Source organism: Haemorhous mexicanus, chromosome 13 (assembly GCF_027477595.1).
Source record: "Haemorhous mexicanus isolate bHaeMex1 chromosome 13, bHaeMex1.pri, whole genome shotgun sequence".
Taxonomy (NCBI): domain Eukaryota; kingdom Metazoa; phylum Chordata; class Aves; order Passeriformes; family Fringillidae; genus Haemorhous; species Haemorhous mexicanus.
In genome coordinates this window covers 10,466,417-10,480,545 of record NC_082353.1, presented here as the reverse complement: position 1 = coordinate 10,480,545, position 14,129 = coordinate 10,466,417, and the positions used below count along the sequence as shown (strand labels likewise).

The 14,129-nt window shown below is 40.1% G+C and overlaps 1 protein-coding gene across 8 annotated transcripts in view; it reads right to left on the bottom strand.

Annotated features, from left to right (window-relative positions):
• MYO5A (myosin VA) overlaps positions 1 to 14,129 on the bottom strand; it is a 99,517-nt gene that overhangs the window by 3,828 nt on the left and 81,560 nt on the right. For 2 of the 8 annotated variants that reach the window (XM_059858318.1, XM_059858319.1), the window contains exons 29-40: positions 13,443 to 13,543; positions 12,824 to 12,904; positions 10,758 to 10,956; positions 9,163 to 9,237; positions 7,229 to 7,322; positions 6,018 to 6,164; positions 5,386 to 5,540; positions 4,123 to 4,212; positions 3,284 to 3,434; positions 2,170 to 2,452; positions 1,194 to 1,368; positions 363 to 443 (exon numbers count right to left, since the gene is read on the bottom strand). In XM_059858318.1, the coding sequence (XP_059714301.1) occupies positions 363 to 443; positions 1,194 to 1,368; positions 2,170 to 2,452; positions 3,284 to 3,434; positions 4,123 to 4,212; positions 5,386 to 5,540; positions 6,018 to 6,164; positions 7,229 to 7,322; positions 9,163 to 9,237; positions 10,758 to 10,956; positions 12,824 to 12,904; positions 13,443 to 13,543 (1,632 nt within the window). The remainder of the gene's footprint in view (positions 1 to 362; positions 444 to 1,193; positions 1,369 to 2,169; positions 2,453 to 3,283; positions 3,435 to 4,122; positions 4,213 to 5,385; positions 5,541 to 6,017; positions 6,165 to 7,228; positions 7,323 to 9,162; positions 9,238 to 10,757; positions 10,957 to 12,823; positions 12,905 to 13,442; positions 13,544 to 14,129) is intronic. The other 6 variants (XM_059858320.1, XM_059858321.1, XM_059858322.1 and 3 more) reach the window with 3 other exon arrangements.

The following is a 14,129-nucleotide window of genomic DNA, read 5'->3' as shown; positions in this document are numbered from 1 at the left end:
AGCACAGAACTTCACATGCAGACACAGGTCTGAGTAAGGCTGCATATCTAAATCTTAGTGCTTGAGAAGCTGTCACACAAGTGAGCTTACATACACAAAGATGAATAAGCACAAAAAGCTCTCACCTGAAAACCTCATACACAGTGACAGGGAAACTAACACTTTCATGCAAGTCTGGAGGCAGGAACTTCTGATTGCTTAAATTTTAAGGCTGGCATTACCTTTTCAAGGCTGTTAAACTATGATAGCTAAAAAGCAGAGTTTTCATTTTCCTGAATGTATTTCAGGATGCAAACAATTTTGGCAGATCAGAGGTTTTCTTAGAAATAGTCAAATATTTTTTGATGAAAAGATAGACATACCTGTATTGTACGTATAAATGACACCAAGACTCTCTCTTCAAACTCATTAACTGGAGTATACAAATTCAGGACTTTTACAATCTGTGAAGAAGAACAATCACTTTCAGGTTCATGTTACTGATCAGTCAACAAATGCATAAATCAAAATGGCTTTATTAATGCAGCTGGCTAGTGCTGAGACAACTGTGAAAAAAGTAGAGAAATTTCTTCCTTTTCCTGGTGAGAATTGTTCATTAAGCATCAAAGATGCTTGGGTCCATTTATTCCTGGTCAAGCTCTGTGCAAATGTAGCATGGTTTGAGAAAGAAGGGCAACATATCTGTACAAAATCTGAGCTTTCATAAATAGGAGTCTGTTTACTGAGACCCACTTGGTTCAGCCTTTGAGGCTAATGGGTACAGTAACTTCACACTCTTGTTTGCAGACTCACAGACAACAGCTCTGTTTGAATTGTCCATCAACTTGGCTGGATGCCAACTCTGATGGCAGAAAGATCAATTCCTGCTCCCCTAGGCAGAGCTGTCTGGAGTACAGAGATGTCTTTCAATGAAGACTCTTCTCTAAAGGATTTCCAAAACTGAGAGACTGTGTACAGCACTGCACCGTGCACAATCTATTGAGCTTGCACTCATTTGTTCAAAACTTATCTCAAACATCAGACTCAAAAGGGTCTGGTCCTTTTTTCACCCCTCCAACTTGATCCGTTTTAGCAAACAAAGTAGGAAACCTCCAATTCATGCGTGACAGCAGTGCTGGCAGAGATAGCAAACACCAACAGAGCAGAGAGCTGCTCAGGAGGGACAGCAGGACAGACAGTGAGGTTTTGCTCACCTGGGCAGTGGTCAGTGCATTGCACATTGAACATATGGCTTCTGCATCTTCATCCGTTTTCTTTTTTACTTGCAATAACTGTGCAGCCTGGATGAGGGGTTCCAGAGTTTCCTTAGCCCCACTATTCATCAAATTTTTATCACGTAGCCATTCCTCCAGTTGACTCACATTGTATCTGTACAAAGAGGTAAGAGCATCAAGAACATTTATGCTTGATTATGGATAAATGGAAAGCATGTGCAATTTCTCTTTCCCAGGGCTGCTTCTTTGTCCTTATGCGTTTTTCTGTCTTGTAATTTTGTCTTCACACTGTTTTCTTTCAATTAAGGCAGGGATTTTGACTTTCATAACAGTTAGAAACTAAGGTAAAAGATTTCCACTAACTAGTCTTTCCCATTTGTTTCTGTTGCTATTAATTGCATGAATGTGACAAGAAGAAAGGCAAATGAGATTTTGTCCATATTGAATTGCAGTGAGGCTTTGGGATGTTACTTGAGGCACTGGAATGCCCTGGCTACATTTCCTGACATATGCCAGTAAAATCCATCGAACAAGTGATATGAAATGCAGGAGATGATTCAGATGGCTTTACCTCAGGATGCAGCAAACAAGGACAAATCCACTGCACCACCAGTATACAAAAAAAAGCAGCAGGTATGTTTGCTATTCTTCTCTAAAATTGAGGAAGCAATTACCAACATTTCACCTACAGTTCTGATTCCCAATTGATAATGAAATGCTTTTTGATTTGCTTCTACCACATTTCTTCAAATGTCAGGTAGGATTTGGCCAAAGTCAACTAAGCTGTTTTTAACCAAATTTCACCAAATCTGTTCAATACCATCTGCACCTGTTTGCGTGTGGAACAGCAGATATTCCAGATATCTGCAGCTCCATCAAGACGGTATTCAGCAATGTCAAGAGTTCAGTGGGATTTCCAGCAGTGCATTGAACAGAACTGTACAAGCTGTCCCACCTTATCTGCATCCCTTTGCTCCAGGAGCACATGTCCTTGCGCAGGAGGAGGTTGTTGAGCGTTACAGCCCCAATGATGTAGAACATCTGCTTGACCACCTGTTTGATCAGTTCTGGGTCCATGCCATGCTGGCACATCACCGAGTGGAAGGAGTTCAGCTGCCTGATGATGGAGTCCAAGGTGTAGGTGCCCTCGTCAGCAATGCTGGACGTTCTCTTCCGCAGCCCTGTGGGCTTCACCCCTGACACACCTTGGATGGTCTCGTGCTCCAGCATTCCTGAAACTGCATTTGGTTGACACCATTATTGTAAAGGCTGACAACTGCTGATACACAAGGATATTGGGCAAGACAGCAAAGCAGAGAGAGCAGGCTGGGCTTTCTGCTAGCCACAGTTTACCACGACTTCCAGAAATTACGTCCCCCACTATGTTTGGCAAAATCTAAGTTCACGGAGTTTTTACAAAGATTCCAGCATGTGTGTTTAAAAGGACAGTCTGAATCTAGCTAGGAAAGTACTTTTTTCCTCCTAGGGTCATATGAGCAGTGGAGTGAGCAAACTGAGAGCTGTTCCATTCTTTTAAATGTTGTGATTGGAAAGCATCATGAAAATTTCTGTGGGAGTACTGTCTGAACAGAAAATGAAAAGTATACTTAATGGAAAAAAAAGCCCTCTCTGAATGTTAGCTTTATCACTGCTTGTGATTTAATTCCTCACTGCTATCAATAACAACTAAACATTTTTGCCATATTAATTTCAATTAAGAGTTCTCAGGTAATTAAAGTCTAATTTTTCCATGGGATATTTCCCAACAGACAGGGTAACAAAGATCAGATTGTCCTGACAGCTTCTTCCTGCAAATGCCTGATTTATGCCAAGCATGCATAAGGTACACCAATTTATTCTGGCACTGCCAGAAAAACCAGTCACAGTTTCATTTTTCCTCTAATCCAACCTGTCCAGAATAGTCCTTGTCATCTCTGAACAGAACACCACAAGAACTATTAATGAAACTCTACTGTTTAGGAAGAAATACAAGATACACCTACTACCAACATCACAATTTTCATTTTGGTACTATGTTGTGAATTTTAAGGAATTCAACTTTGCCTTACCAATCATCGGTTGCAGAATATTTTCCAACACTCGGACAAGTTGTTGGTAGATCTGAATAGCCAAGTCACTCAGTACTTGTCTGTATTCAGCTAAATCAAAATTAGTGAGGCAGTGTTCATTTTGACGAGGTGTATTATGCTTCATAAACCCCTGCATTCATAAAATAACAGAAATTAATGCTTCAGCAGAGCACAAAAATATTAGACAAACCCAGTATCTGCATTTTCTTTCATGCAACTGACAAATAATGCCTTAAGTCACAGCCCCTCAAAATTTTAGTTTGGAGCTCTGTCTGATTGAGGCTAATGCTAGGATTTGCTTTTCAACTGTCATGCCCACAGCATCTGCTTCCTTAACTCAGAATTTCAGGTCTGTGACACAGGAACAACTCTGCCAGCTTTCTGATAGGCAAGACTCCCTCCCACTACAGCATGGGCATTTTTGCCAGGCCAGCATGGCCAAAAGCCCAGCTAAGCTCAAAAGAGGAATTGGGCATATCACAGCCTCCAAACATCACCGGGTCTGCCATGTTATGGCTAAAAGGCTTAATATGGCCTTTTTGATAGGGAGTGCAGTGAATCATTGCTAAAAACCATAATGGCAGCTGCCAGATCCTCCTGCTCAATCTGAGCTGGCCCTTTTGGGAGCCCAATGTCATCTAGACTCTGAGTCCCAGTCTGCAATAAAGTGAAGCTGGCTCAAATCTTACATCCCTGTGCTTTCCACTGATGCTGTCACCATCATTCCAAAAGGTCTAGCCACTTTAAGAGACTACAACTAGACCTTTTGTACAACAGCACTGGAGAGCAAGAGAAACCAGAATAAGAGCACTGCTTACCTCTTCTCCACTGTACTGCTTCAAACAGTGCAAAAATCGGCAGGTGTTTGACAGCCAGAAGGACACTGTTTCAAAGTCATCTCCTCTTTTCTGAAGATAAAAACAAGCACACTTCAGCAAAGACTGGCAGGAGAAATAAAATAGAATGCAAGATACACAACTAAATGCTTAAAATACATTTTCTAGTAGATTCTCATTCTGATGTTTTGCAAAACTTTGTGTATTACAGTAATGTATTAGGAAAGCAAGGATTTTGGCAAAGTGCCATTTAACACCCTCCCTTTTTTCCTTAGTATTTTTCAAGAATTATTTCCTCCACAGGGATGATCTTTCTGTGTCTTACAGACCCATCCTAATTGCTCTGGGCAGAACTCAAAGGGCAACGTGACTGTATTCCCAAAATACCCAATGACTCTTGTGAAGAGCCCAGTGGGGAAGACTGGAATGATACAGAGACAGCAGGAGGAGCAGGGAACAATTCAGTTTTGATGAATGCCACTTACATCACAACAATTTTGGCAGCTTGAAATGGAAAATGAAACAAAACAACAAACCCTTCTCACCAAAGAACACGGGATCGAGTATATGCTGAGTAGTTCTAGAGCTCCACAGTGTGCACTTCTTTCACTTAAAAATGTTCAAAAATTCCTATGGATATCTCAGCTCCTCCAGGATTGTTTACTAAGAATTTTTTCAAAACTTGTGGTTTGATTAAAGGCTTAGCTTTTGACACATCTCTCTCATTTAAAAAATAAAAAAACATGTAAGCATAAAACATTCATGTCTTAATAATGCCTTCAAGATACACCTGGGCTGAACTCTCCCAGGCAACTCCTTGAAAAGACTTTGGGCAGTAACATATTATCAGCAGTGTAATCTGTAGGTGAAGCAAATGAGGAATCTGTTAACCAAAACTGCAAATGAAACTGTTTATTTAAGCGCTCTGGAGAAGATAAACAAAGACTCACTCTGCAAACTCTGACTACATCCCAAACTTTATGAGCTGAGCTTCAGAGGAGGGACACTATTCAAAAGAAAAAGAAGGTAGTTCTTTTTCCATTAATTCAATGCATCTCTGCTACTATAGGGATAAAATGCCAGCAATGTAATTTGTTTTTTTTTTTTTTTGGGACTTTAGTGGCAGTTCACTGATCACAAACCCAGAGCCAATTCATTGAAAGCCTCTTCCTCATTCTCCTAACATAAAACCAGAAGCAAATTTAAAATTAACATTTTTTTTCTAAACTAAGCAGACTAACTAACCTTTAACACTTTTTTGATGCCATTGATGGTGGAAGTCAACAACGACCGCACTTTCTGGTCATCATTGAGGTAATCTGCGTGGCGCACACACATGAACAAAATATACGCTGGCAGTCCTGGAATCAGGTTGACAGCTACCCCACGTGGTTTCAGCTCTTGGGAAAAACAAACACACATTATCTTGTTAAGTGTCAAGTCATTGGAAGATGTTATATAAGGTAATTGCAACCTCCCAAGTTAATAGCATTCACACACACACACACACACACATATTATATATATATATATATATATATATATCTCTATATATATATCTATATCTATATATATATATATCTATATATATATATATTTGGCCAGTGAAAACTCAGAGTAAAATTAAGGCCCACTTTCTTGGTAAAAGAACATAATAAGAAAATATAAGGGCTTGCTTAAAATATGCAGGCATGTTAATACTATGCTCCTCAGGAAGGACAATTAGATTACAATACACATTTATGAACTGTAGAGAAACTGAACACTGCTGAAACCAAAATATGCTATTCGTTTCCTAATGCAAATTCTGTGTTCTTATCATTCATTTTTCAGAGCGTATGGAAGCAGAGAAGGCCTCAAATGAGAAAGCTGCTTACCTAAAATAAGATTCTTGACAAGTTTTTGTTCATCCTCCTTCTTGTACTCCAACATCCCCTGGAAGTCCTTTTCCTTCCGCGGAATGTTAACTGGACGAATAGGTTCATCAATGATTTGTCCAGGTGATATGTTCTCCATCTGGCCCACTTCAGAGACAGAATGGAAAGAAATATTACATTTTCCAGTGAAAATACATGCCAGAGACATTTTTGTAACATTCCTTAGGAAAGTCCTAGCTCCAGCAGGACAGGGAAGAGAATATTAAGAGCAAAACTGAGCAAACTCATTGGTTGAGAAAAAGGTGATTTAGTAAGTGAAGGAAAAGGAGCTGGGGGGACAGAAAGCAGAGCAGAGGCAATCACCCATGATAAAACCCCACCCTGAGGGAACTGATGTCCAGCCAGTCTCAAACAACAGCTACCTTGTGTGCAAAATCCCCTCCTGTGGTTCCTGACATTAGGAGGTGCAGCACATGGAATATTCCTTTGGCCAGCCTGGGTCAGCTGCTCTGGCTGTGTGCCCTTGTGCCCTCCTACCTCAGCTGACTGAGGGGACAGGGTGGGGAAAAAAGGAAACCTTGACACTGTCCAGCTCTGCTCAGCAGTAGCCAAAACACCAGTGTGTTCCCAGCAGTGTTATAGACTCAAATCCAAAACACAGCATCACAGGCTGCTCTGGTGAAAGTTAACTCCATCCCAGTCAGACCTGCTGCATCTAAGTTAATTAGGCAATAAACGCAGACCAAACTATATTTTCAAGAGCATTTTCCCACTCTGTATTATGTATGAACATTACTGTGATCTTGTCCAGAGAAGTAACTGAGCAATACTGTCAGATTTTTTAAAACACCACTTAGTTGGAGTAACTAACCTTCACATCCAAAGGAAAACTGGGTAACTCATTTTTGCCTCATTCATATTTAATATCGCTTTTCTCTTGGCAAAACCAGATACTGTCTTTGAGTTCACAAACAGTGCAGGAAACCTTCCTTTACTTTTGAATACTTTCTGCCTTCAGAGAAACACCAATCTCCTTTTCTCATCTTCTAAAGGTTCATAAAGGAACACACAGAGGTCTGAGCATACATGCTGTTTCTGCAATCAGCTGAGGCTAAGGCTACTGAAGACCTCACAAGTGCTAAAACAGATGGGTGTGATGACAATCAGATCACAAAGTACACCAAAACCTTTCTCTCAAAATATAAAAGTACCTTCGAGTTCACCAATCTTCTTAGCAAATACTTTCAGCTGCTTCTTTAACTTGCGAACAGTTTTGTCCTGCTTTTCCAGCTGCTCCATTAAATCCTGTAAATTCAAACAAGGGAAGGATTAAGATATGGGGACAATCCTGGACGGTGTGACAGAGACAAGAACAGTGCTGTTATAGAGTGAAGAGGCAGTGAGGAAAGCTGAACAGAAGTGCCATCCTCTGGCCGAGGTTGCAAGCTGGTACACTGCCTATAACACAAGCCAAATATTGCAAATATTATTAAGTTATATGCAGCATGACAAAGGCAAAGCTCATAGGCAAGTAGATTCTGCAGACTCAGAATGAGATCTGTTTGTACAACAGAAGATATTTTGCTGCAAACACATCTCCCTAATGCCTCCTCCCTGCTATTCCAAATGCCTCACAGAAATTATTTTTTTTATTATTAAACAGCTATCCCATGTTTCTGCATCATTTATTCCTGTCTTTAACACTGACTCCTTATTTAGACCTATCCATGTTATCAGAGGATGACAGAGATGCCTAGAAAGACCATAATTTGCATTCAAATTTACCAAATCAAACATCCAAACACCACTTCTGGCTGTCATCACATTTCCTTACACTGAAACTGGTTTCTTACACGTTTTTATTCTGTACCTGAATTATATCTAGCACCTAAAAGTCCTATTCTTTTAATAAACTGTACTTGTCCTTCAAAGGAACACTCCCCAGAAATCTATCTTTGAATAGTTCTGTGACATATCTGTTGCAGTACATTCATAAAATAATCATGCAATTAAAAAAGGGAAAGTTGTTCTAAAGAAAGCAAAACCTCAAGCTCAAACAACCTAAAAGCCATTCCAGGTTAAGTGCTGGAAAGCAGCTTAGAAGAAAAATCTCCAAAGCAGGAGGATTTTTCTTGGCACTGGTAGGAACATAAGGGATTGTGAACTCCCTGCATCAAAAACATCATCTGGGAAAATACAGCTCTTCTGAAATACTGAAAAATTTTAGTGCAGCATGGGCACAAACCTTAATCACATAGTAAAAGAGTTTACAAGTAAAAGAGTTTACAAGTTCAACATACTTGAGCAGTAAGATATTAGGCCTGTTGACAACACAATTGAGGCCATGCTTCACATCCAAAGCACTGTTCAATTGTACAACAGAAATCCCATTAAGAACACTACATACTTGTTGTCAGATAAATCAATTTCTCCTGAAACTAACAAAAAGATACATGTGAGTTCAACAGACTGTTTTGAATGTATCAGGGATGGGATAGGATCTCAGAACAACCACTGTGTGAGGACAAATAAAGTTTTTTCTGTGCTTCCTCTAAACAGATGTAACAGATTTCATATCTCATTAAGATCTGGAAACTCATAAATTATATTCTTTCAAGCTCACATATGGTGCTGTCTTTAATTACTGTGAAAATATTATCACCAATGTCATTCTTCATATTTTGCATTTCTGAAAATTATTTAAAAAAAGAATAAATTGAATCTATGACTAGATTGCTGGCATTATTCACCTTGGTAAGGACCTGTATGATCAGTCCTCTATTTTTCTGAACTTAATCTAAAAGTATCAAAATTTCAAAATAAAGAGTAGTTTTGCAAATTGAACATCTTTTACATCATGTACCTCTTTTCCAGGGCAGTATTAAGTAGCATTCAAAAAGAAACTGCTTTGCTCACAGCGCAAGGCTCGTATTAGTAACAAAACTGTGCATCAAAAAGAAACACAGATTACACAAAGGACACTAGGACTAACAAAAAAAGCAGTGAAGGAAGTAATTGGCATCGTGAAGCTCTCTGCAGGGGGATTTCCTCTGAAAGGGAGAAAAGGAGACAGCCTGCTTTTCAATTAGTGCTTCAGAAACAGCGACCGAGACAACAGAAAACAGGGTTCACGTGAGTTACATACAATCATCCTCTTGTAAAGGGAAATCCGGTACAACTGATACTTCTTGGGATCATCTGCATACAACTCCTCATAAAACTGCAAAAATAGGGACAGGATTGGTTTCCCTCCCTCTGAGACACTGAAACTTCAATGAGCACTGTACAGATTAAATCAGAATACAGAAAGATTAAGAATCTCTTGCTTTTAGGTAGTTTAGGCCTTAGTTGTGCTCATGCCAACACCTCTCAGGGAGAAGCTGATGTAGGTGAGTTGCAGAACAGTCAGATCTTTTAAAAATGGGCCATACTAGGACAGTGAAAGCATGGAATACAACCTTTGTGAGAACAGGGACAGGGATTCTTATGCTAATCAAGATGGGATTGCAGTGAACACTACAATTCTAACATGGCATCTGGAAAGCTGCAAATTGTTTCCACTCCAGGGCTAAGAGTGGAACTGAAACATACACTTGGCTTGGAGTGGACTCGCAATACTCAAACATCTGACGTGAAACACTGAGGAACGAGTCTATATTTAGCAAACAAAATTACATTCAGTGTATTTGAAAACAAAGAGGACTCCTCTGGGATATAATTACATGACTGTGTGTTGTCTTGGGAACACAATGTGATGAGTAGGTCTCTGGGGGAAAAAAAGGCAAAAAATCGTAACATATGACTAAGAAGCAGGAGGGAGCTGCTGAGACAGAAACATTCACCATCTACCTTTGTGAGACACTGCAGCTGCTGAGGCAAACTTACACTTTTAGCCAGTTCTCCAACATGTATCATCTGAATTATCTGATACTTTGCTCAAAATCTTTGGTATTAAGACAAGACCCCAACAGTGATAACTTCTGTCATGTACATTAGCAGGACACAGTTCACCTGGGCTTGTTTGGAGGAAGCAATGACACTCACAGCCAGGATTTTTCTGGCTGAAGTAGCTTGTTTCCCTTTACCAATCACAAGCCAAACATATGCCAACACAGGTCTCTTTGGAAGACTTCCCCAGAAATGAAGTAGCCCACATAGGATGATCATACTCCTTTGTGGAAGAAGGTAGGGAGTTTTGCCCAATCCTTCCTTCACACAAAAATGTTGTGCAGCACACATGGAATACCAGCTACTAGCTATGTGACCTCTAACCAAGTTTGTTTTTAAGGAACTATTTCTTTTTTCAAAACATACTGAATAGGTGGAGCTCATAAAATGGTGGATTCTCTGTGTAGATTCAGGCAGGGAAGAAAGAAATGGAAAGATAAATGACATTAAATAATTAAAGAATTACATCAGAGTTTTTCAATGAAACAAACAAACTAACAAATTTCAGGGGAAACACCCCTCCTTGGCATTATTAGCTTTTATGACTTCCCTGGATATCAACATTCTATTTAGCCATGACTAAACTCACCAGTTGGAAGCTTCCTCCATGCCCCAAACATCAAACCAATCTCCTGAAACATTATTACTTCAGGAGCTCATCTCCCACTAGCTTACACTCAAGAAAACACCACCCTTGTGCAATTTTTTTGCAGGAAGCTGCCATCTGAAGAAGGATAAGAACCCAGAGCTGTGGCAGGTCTGTCAGTGCTCCTGCAGCCTGGTGTCTCTTACCAAGTTCTCGTTAGTCAGCCGGGTGATCTCGTGCTGCAGGCTGGCCTCGATGCGCGCCTCGGGAGGCAGCTGCAGGTTCTGGGCCAGCAGCTGCTGCTGCCTGTTGTTCTCCTCCTTCAGACTCTGGATCTCACCTCGCAGAGATTCCAGCTCATTCTCGTGGCTCTTCCTCTGAGACTGAAGCTGAGACTCCAGCAGCCTAAGAGGGTGAGCAACAGTTTGTGTGAGCAACTCCAAGTTACATCCCCGGTTCTCAGAGGGAGTGTAAAGCTTTAGCTGCTGCTCAGGAACAATTAGCCATGGCTTGCAAAGGGAAATGAAAAAGGCAGAGTACTCTTTAAACCCTTTAGTATGCCTTCTAATTAAATTAAGCTGGCAAGATCAAAAAGTGAAGAGAGAGAAGCTAATTGTGACACTGCTCTGCCTTTCCTTCGATTGAACACGGACTGTACAGGGTGCCACAGTGGCAATAAATGTGAAGCTAAGTCTTCTCAGATTGACTGAAGGGGCTTTAAAGAGGTTTTACCTTGAACAAATCAAATAATCCTAGATGAAGATGACACTATGTTCACTTAAGCTAGCACCTTGCAATATTAACAATGGAAAATATTTTTAGTTAACTTTTTCAGCCAGAAACCATTTAATTGCAAATGCACGTGGATAATCTTTATTTTTGCATTAAACCTAACATTTTTCAGAGGGTTGTCCTTAATGCATGAAAGGTCAAGAACAGAATCAGACTCAGAACTGAAATCCAGGAGCTTTATCCTCACCACTACGTTGTTCTTTCCCCTTGGGCACATCACATCTCAAGTTCTTCTCACAGTGAAGTGGGGATAAGACATACCAGCCTTCTGCCAGGCAGTGCGGGGGGAATCTACTCCTGCTTGCAAGGCACTGTCCAAGGGCTCTGACTCATAATTTTGTACATACACAGGAAATGACAATACTAGTGACTACCAGTGTTCAATTAGACAATATTTCAGGGTTTAAATATGCATAAGGCAGGAACACTTATTAGTAACTAGACTGATGAAGCACACAAGGGCAAACAGTCATTCACCTGCAATGCTCTGCCATTTAATATAAAACTTCTTGTCTCTACAGTGCCAGGACAAGAGGCACAGAGCAAACCAACTCCCATCCTGTCTGCAGAACACCTTCTCTAGGTTAGATCTTCACAGGGTGACACAACAACGTCAGGGGAAGAATGTGTTAGCACCAGAAAAGGAAAGACTTTAGTTATAGCAGTCATTGCAAAATACCACTTTGTGTAGTCACTGCTACCAAGAGCATTGACTGAAGCACATCAGCAGGGCTGTGCAGTGAGTTAGCTGTCAGGGCAGGACTAGGGAGCATTTTGGAAGTCAGGGACACCGACGAGCACACAGAGCCAGAGCGCCCCATGACCAGCACAGTCCTTGCAGAGACCACAGTGGTCCCACTGGGGCTTCAAGAGCACCCTGAGGAACTAAAGATTACTTTTCTTTCGTGGTTGTTTTGTGACTTACATTCTGAATCTGGCATGGAGGGACATGAGAGAAGAGTGTTTAATTTACTGACCTTGAGACACAAGGAGAGTAAGACCCGTTTCAATTTGAAATTTTAGAGTACACTGAAGTTACTTAAACAATAGTTTAATAATGACTAAAATGATTGTACTTTAGGCTGAAAAACTAAGGAACATCAGTTTTGAAACCTGGTGCAAAGGCACTCAAATAGTATGTGTATGTATGGTGTAAAGGCACACATGGCTAAAAATACTTTCCAGCTGTGGAGCTTCTGGTATTTTACAGTCTACTTTTGTGTAAATATTCTTATGAATTATGTACTGGCTGTTGTGACATCTTAAACTTTTTAAATGATAAAACCTGACAAATAGGAAGCTTCTGGGACTAGGTTTGAGGAAACTCCTTAATTTCTATCATTTGTGTTAAATTTTTTTCTAGCTGTTAAAGCAATAGAAGTACTGTAGCTAAAGCAAACCCATAGCAAGGGGCCCAGTTAGCTAGAAAAGAAGATGCAAATGAAGGAAAAAAAAATCCCATTCTGAGAAGTCTGGTAACCTGTTGGCTTGTTTTAACCCTTCATAAGCCAGCCAAAGTTCTCCGTCCTCATTCAGCATATGACAGTCCTGGGGAGATTGCCTTTCAAGAAACGTGTTTAAAAAAATACAAGAGATATATGTGATGGTGATGAGGTGACATGGCAAGGACATTACACACTACATTACAGTTACCATAAAAGAGAAACAAAAAACGCTCTAAAATTAGCAAATTGCTTTTCTTGTTTATGTATTTTCCTTCTGCATGATGCAGTTCAGCTCTCAGTGACAGCCCAGCTGGTTACAGCATTCTGTGCTGTTACAATGAACACATTGCCACAGACTACTGTGACCACTGAGGTTCAGAGGGTGACAAACCAGCCTGGGGAATGGCACCCAGGCCAGGCCACGCAGCAATCAGAGGCTAAGAAGATGGAAATCCAGAAAGCTTGATTTTACATTTCCCCATTATTTCCAAATCCTTTCAAATACTGCACACAACAATTTTACTAATGAAATCAAATTACAACCCCAGCTATGAGTGTTCTCTAGACATACATGGATGGAACTGACTGCACACAATACACACAGTGTGTCACAGCAGACCCCAAGTGATCACAAAATAAAGAAGGAACTTGTACCTGTTTGTTTCCTTCAGTCCAATATATGCCTGTGCTATTTCTCCTTTGTCTTTCATCTTCTGTACATCCTCCAAGAGGATTGTGGCATCTGTCATTGTATGCTGGAAAAACATTGATAATTTCAGTAAATTTAACAACGTAACTGCTCCTTGAATCCATGTTTTCTTCACGTGGAACACTAATCCTTGAGTAGCCACATTAAATAAGTGTGGTACCTGAGCAAGAGGTTGGTCCATAATTTCTATGTTCATTTGGTTTATCTTCTAAAATAAATGCATACAAAATGGTCAACCATTGGTCTGTCTAGTAAGTGGGTACATATGTTAATCTCCTTCCATTTGTTCATCACATAAAAGGAACAAAATAAATTTCACAGAATGTTGAATTTGCATTTTATTCAAATTACCAGGAACAGCTGCTAATACTAAAACAGAAGCAGCATCATTTTGCCAGCTTAATTCTATTAGCATTTCTTAAACATAGCATTACATGGAGTCTTTCAAAGCTCAAAAGTAAGAACTATTTCTCACTCATGTATTTCAAATACTCTGTCAAAGCAGAAAAGAATTGACAAGGGCTTGAGATTTTCTAATTTAGATAGCATCACTGTACCATTTTGTTTCAGTTCTGGATGTTTACTATGGCACTTTTGCTTTTTCTTCAGTAAATCTTGAAATACTTAATAGA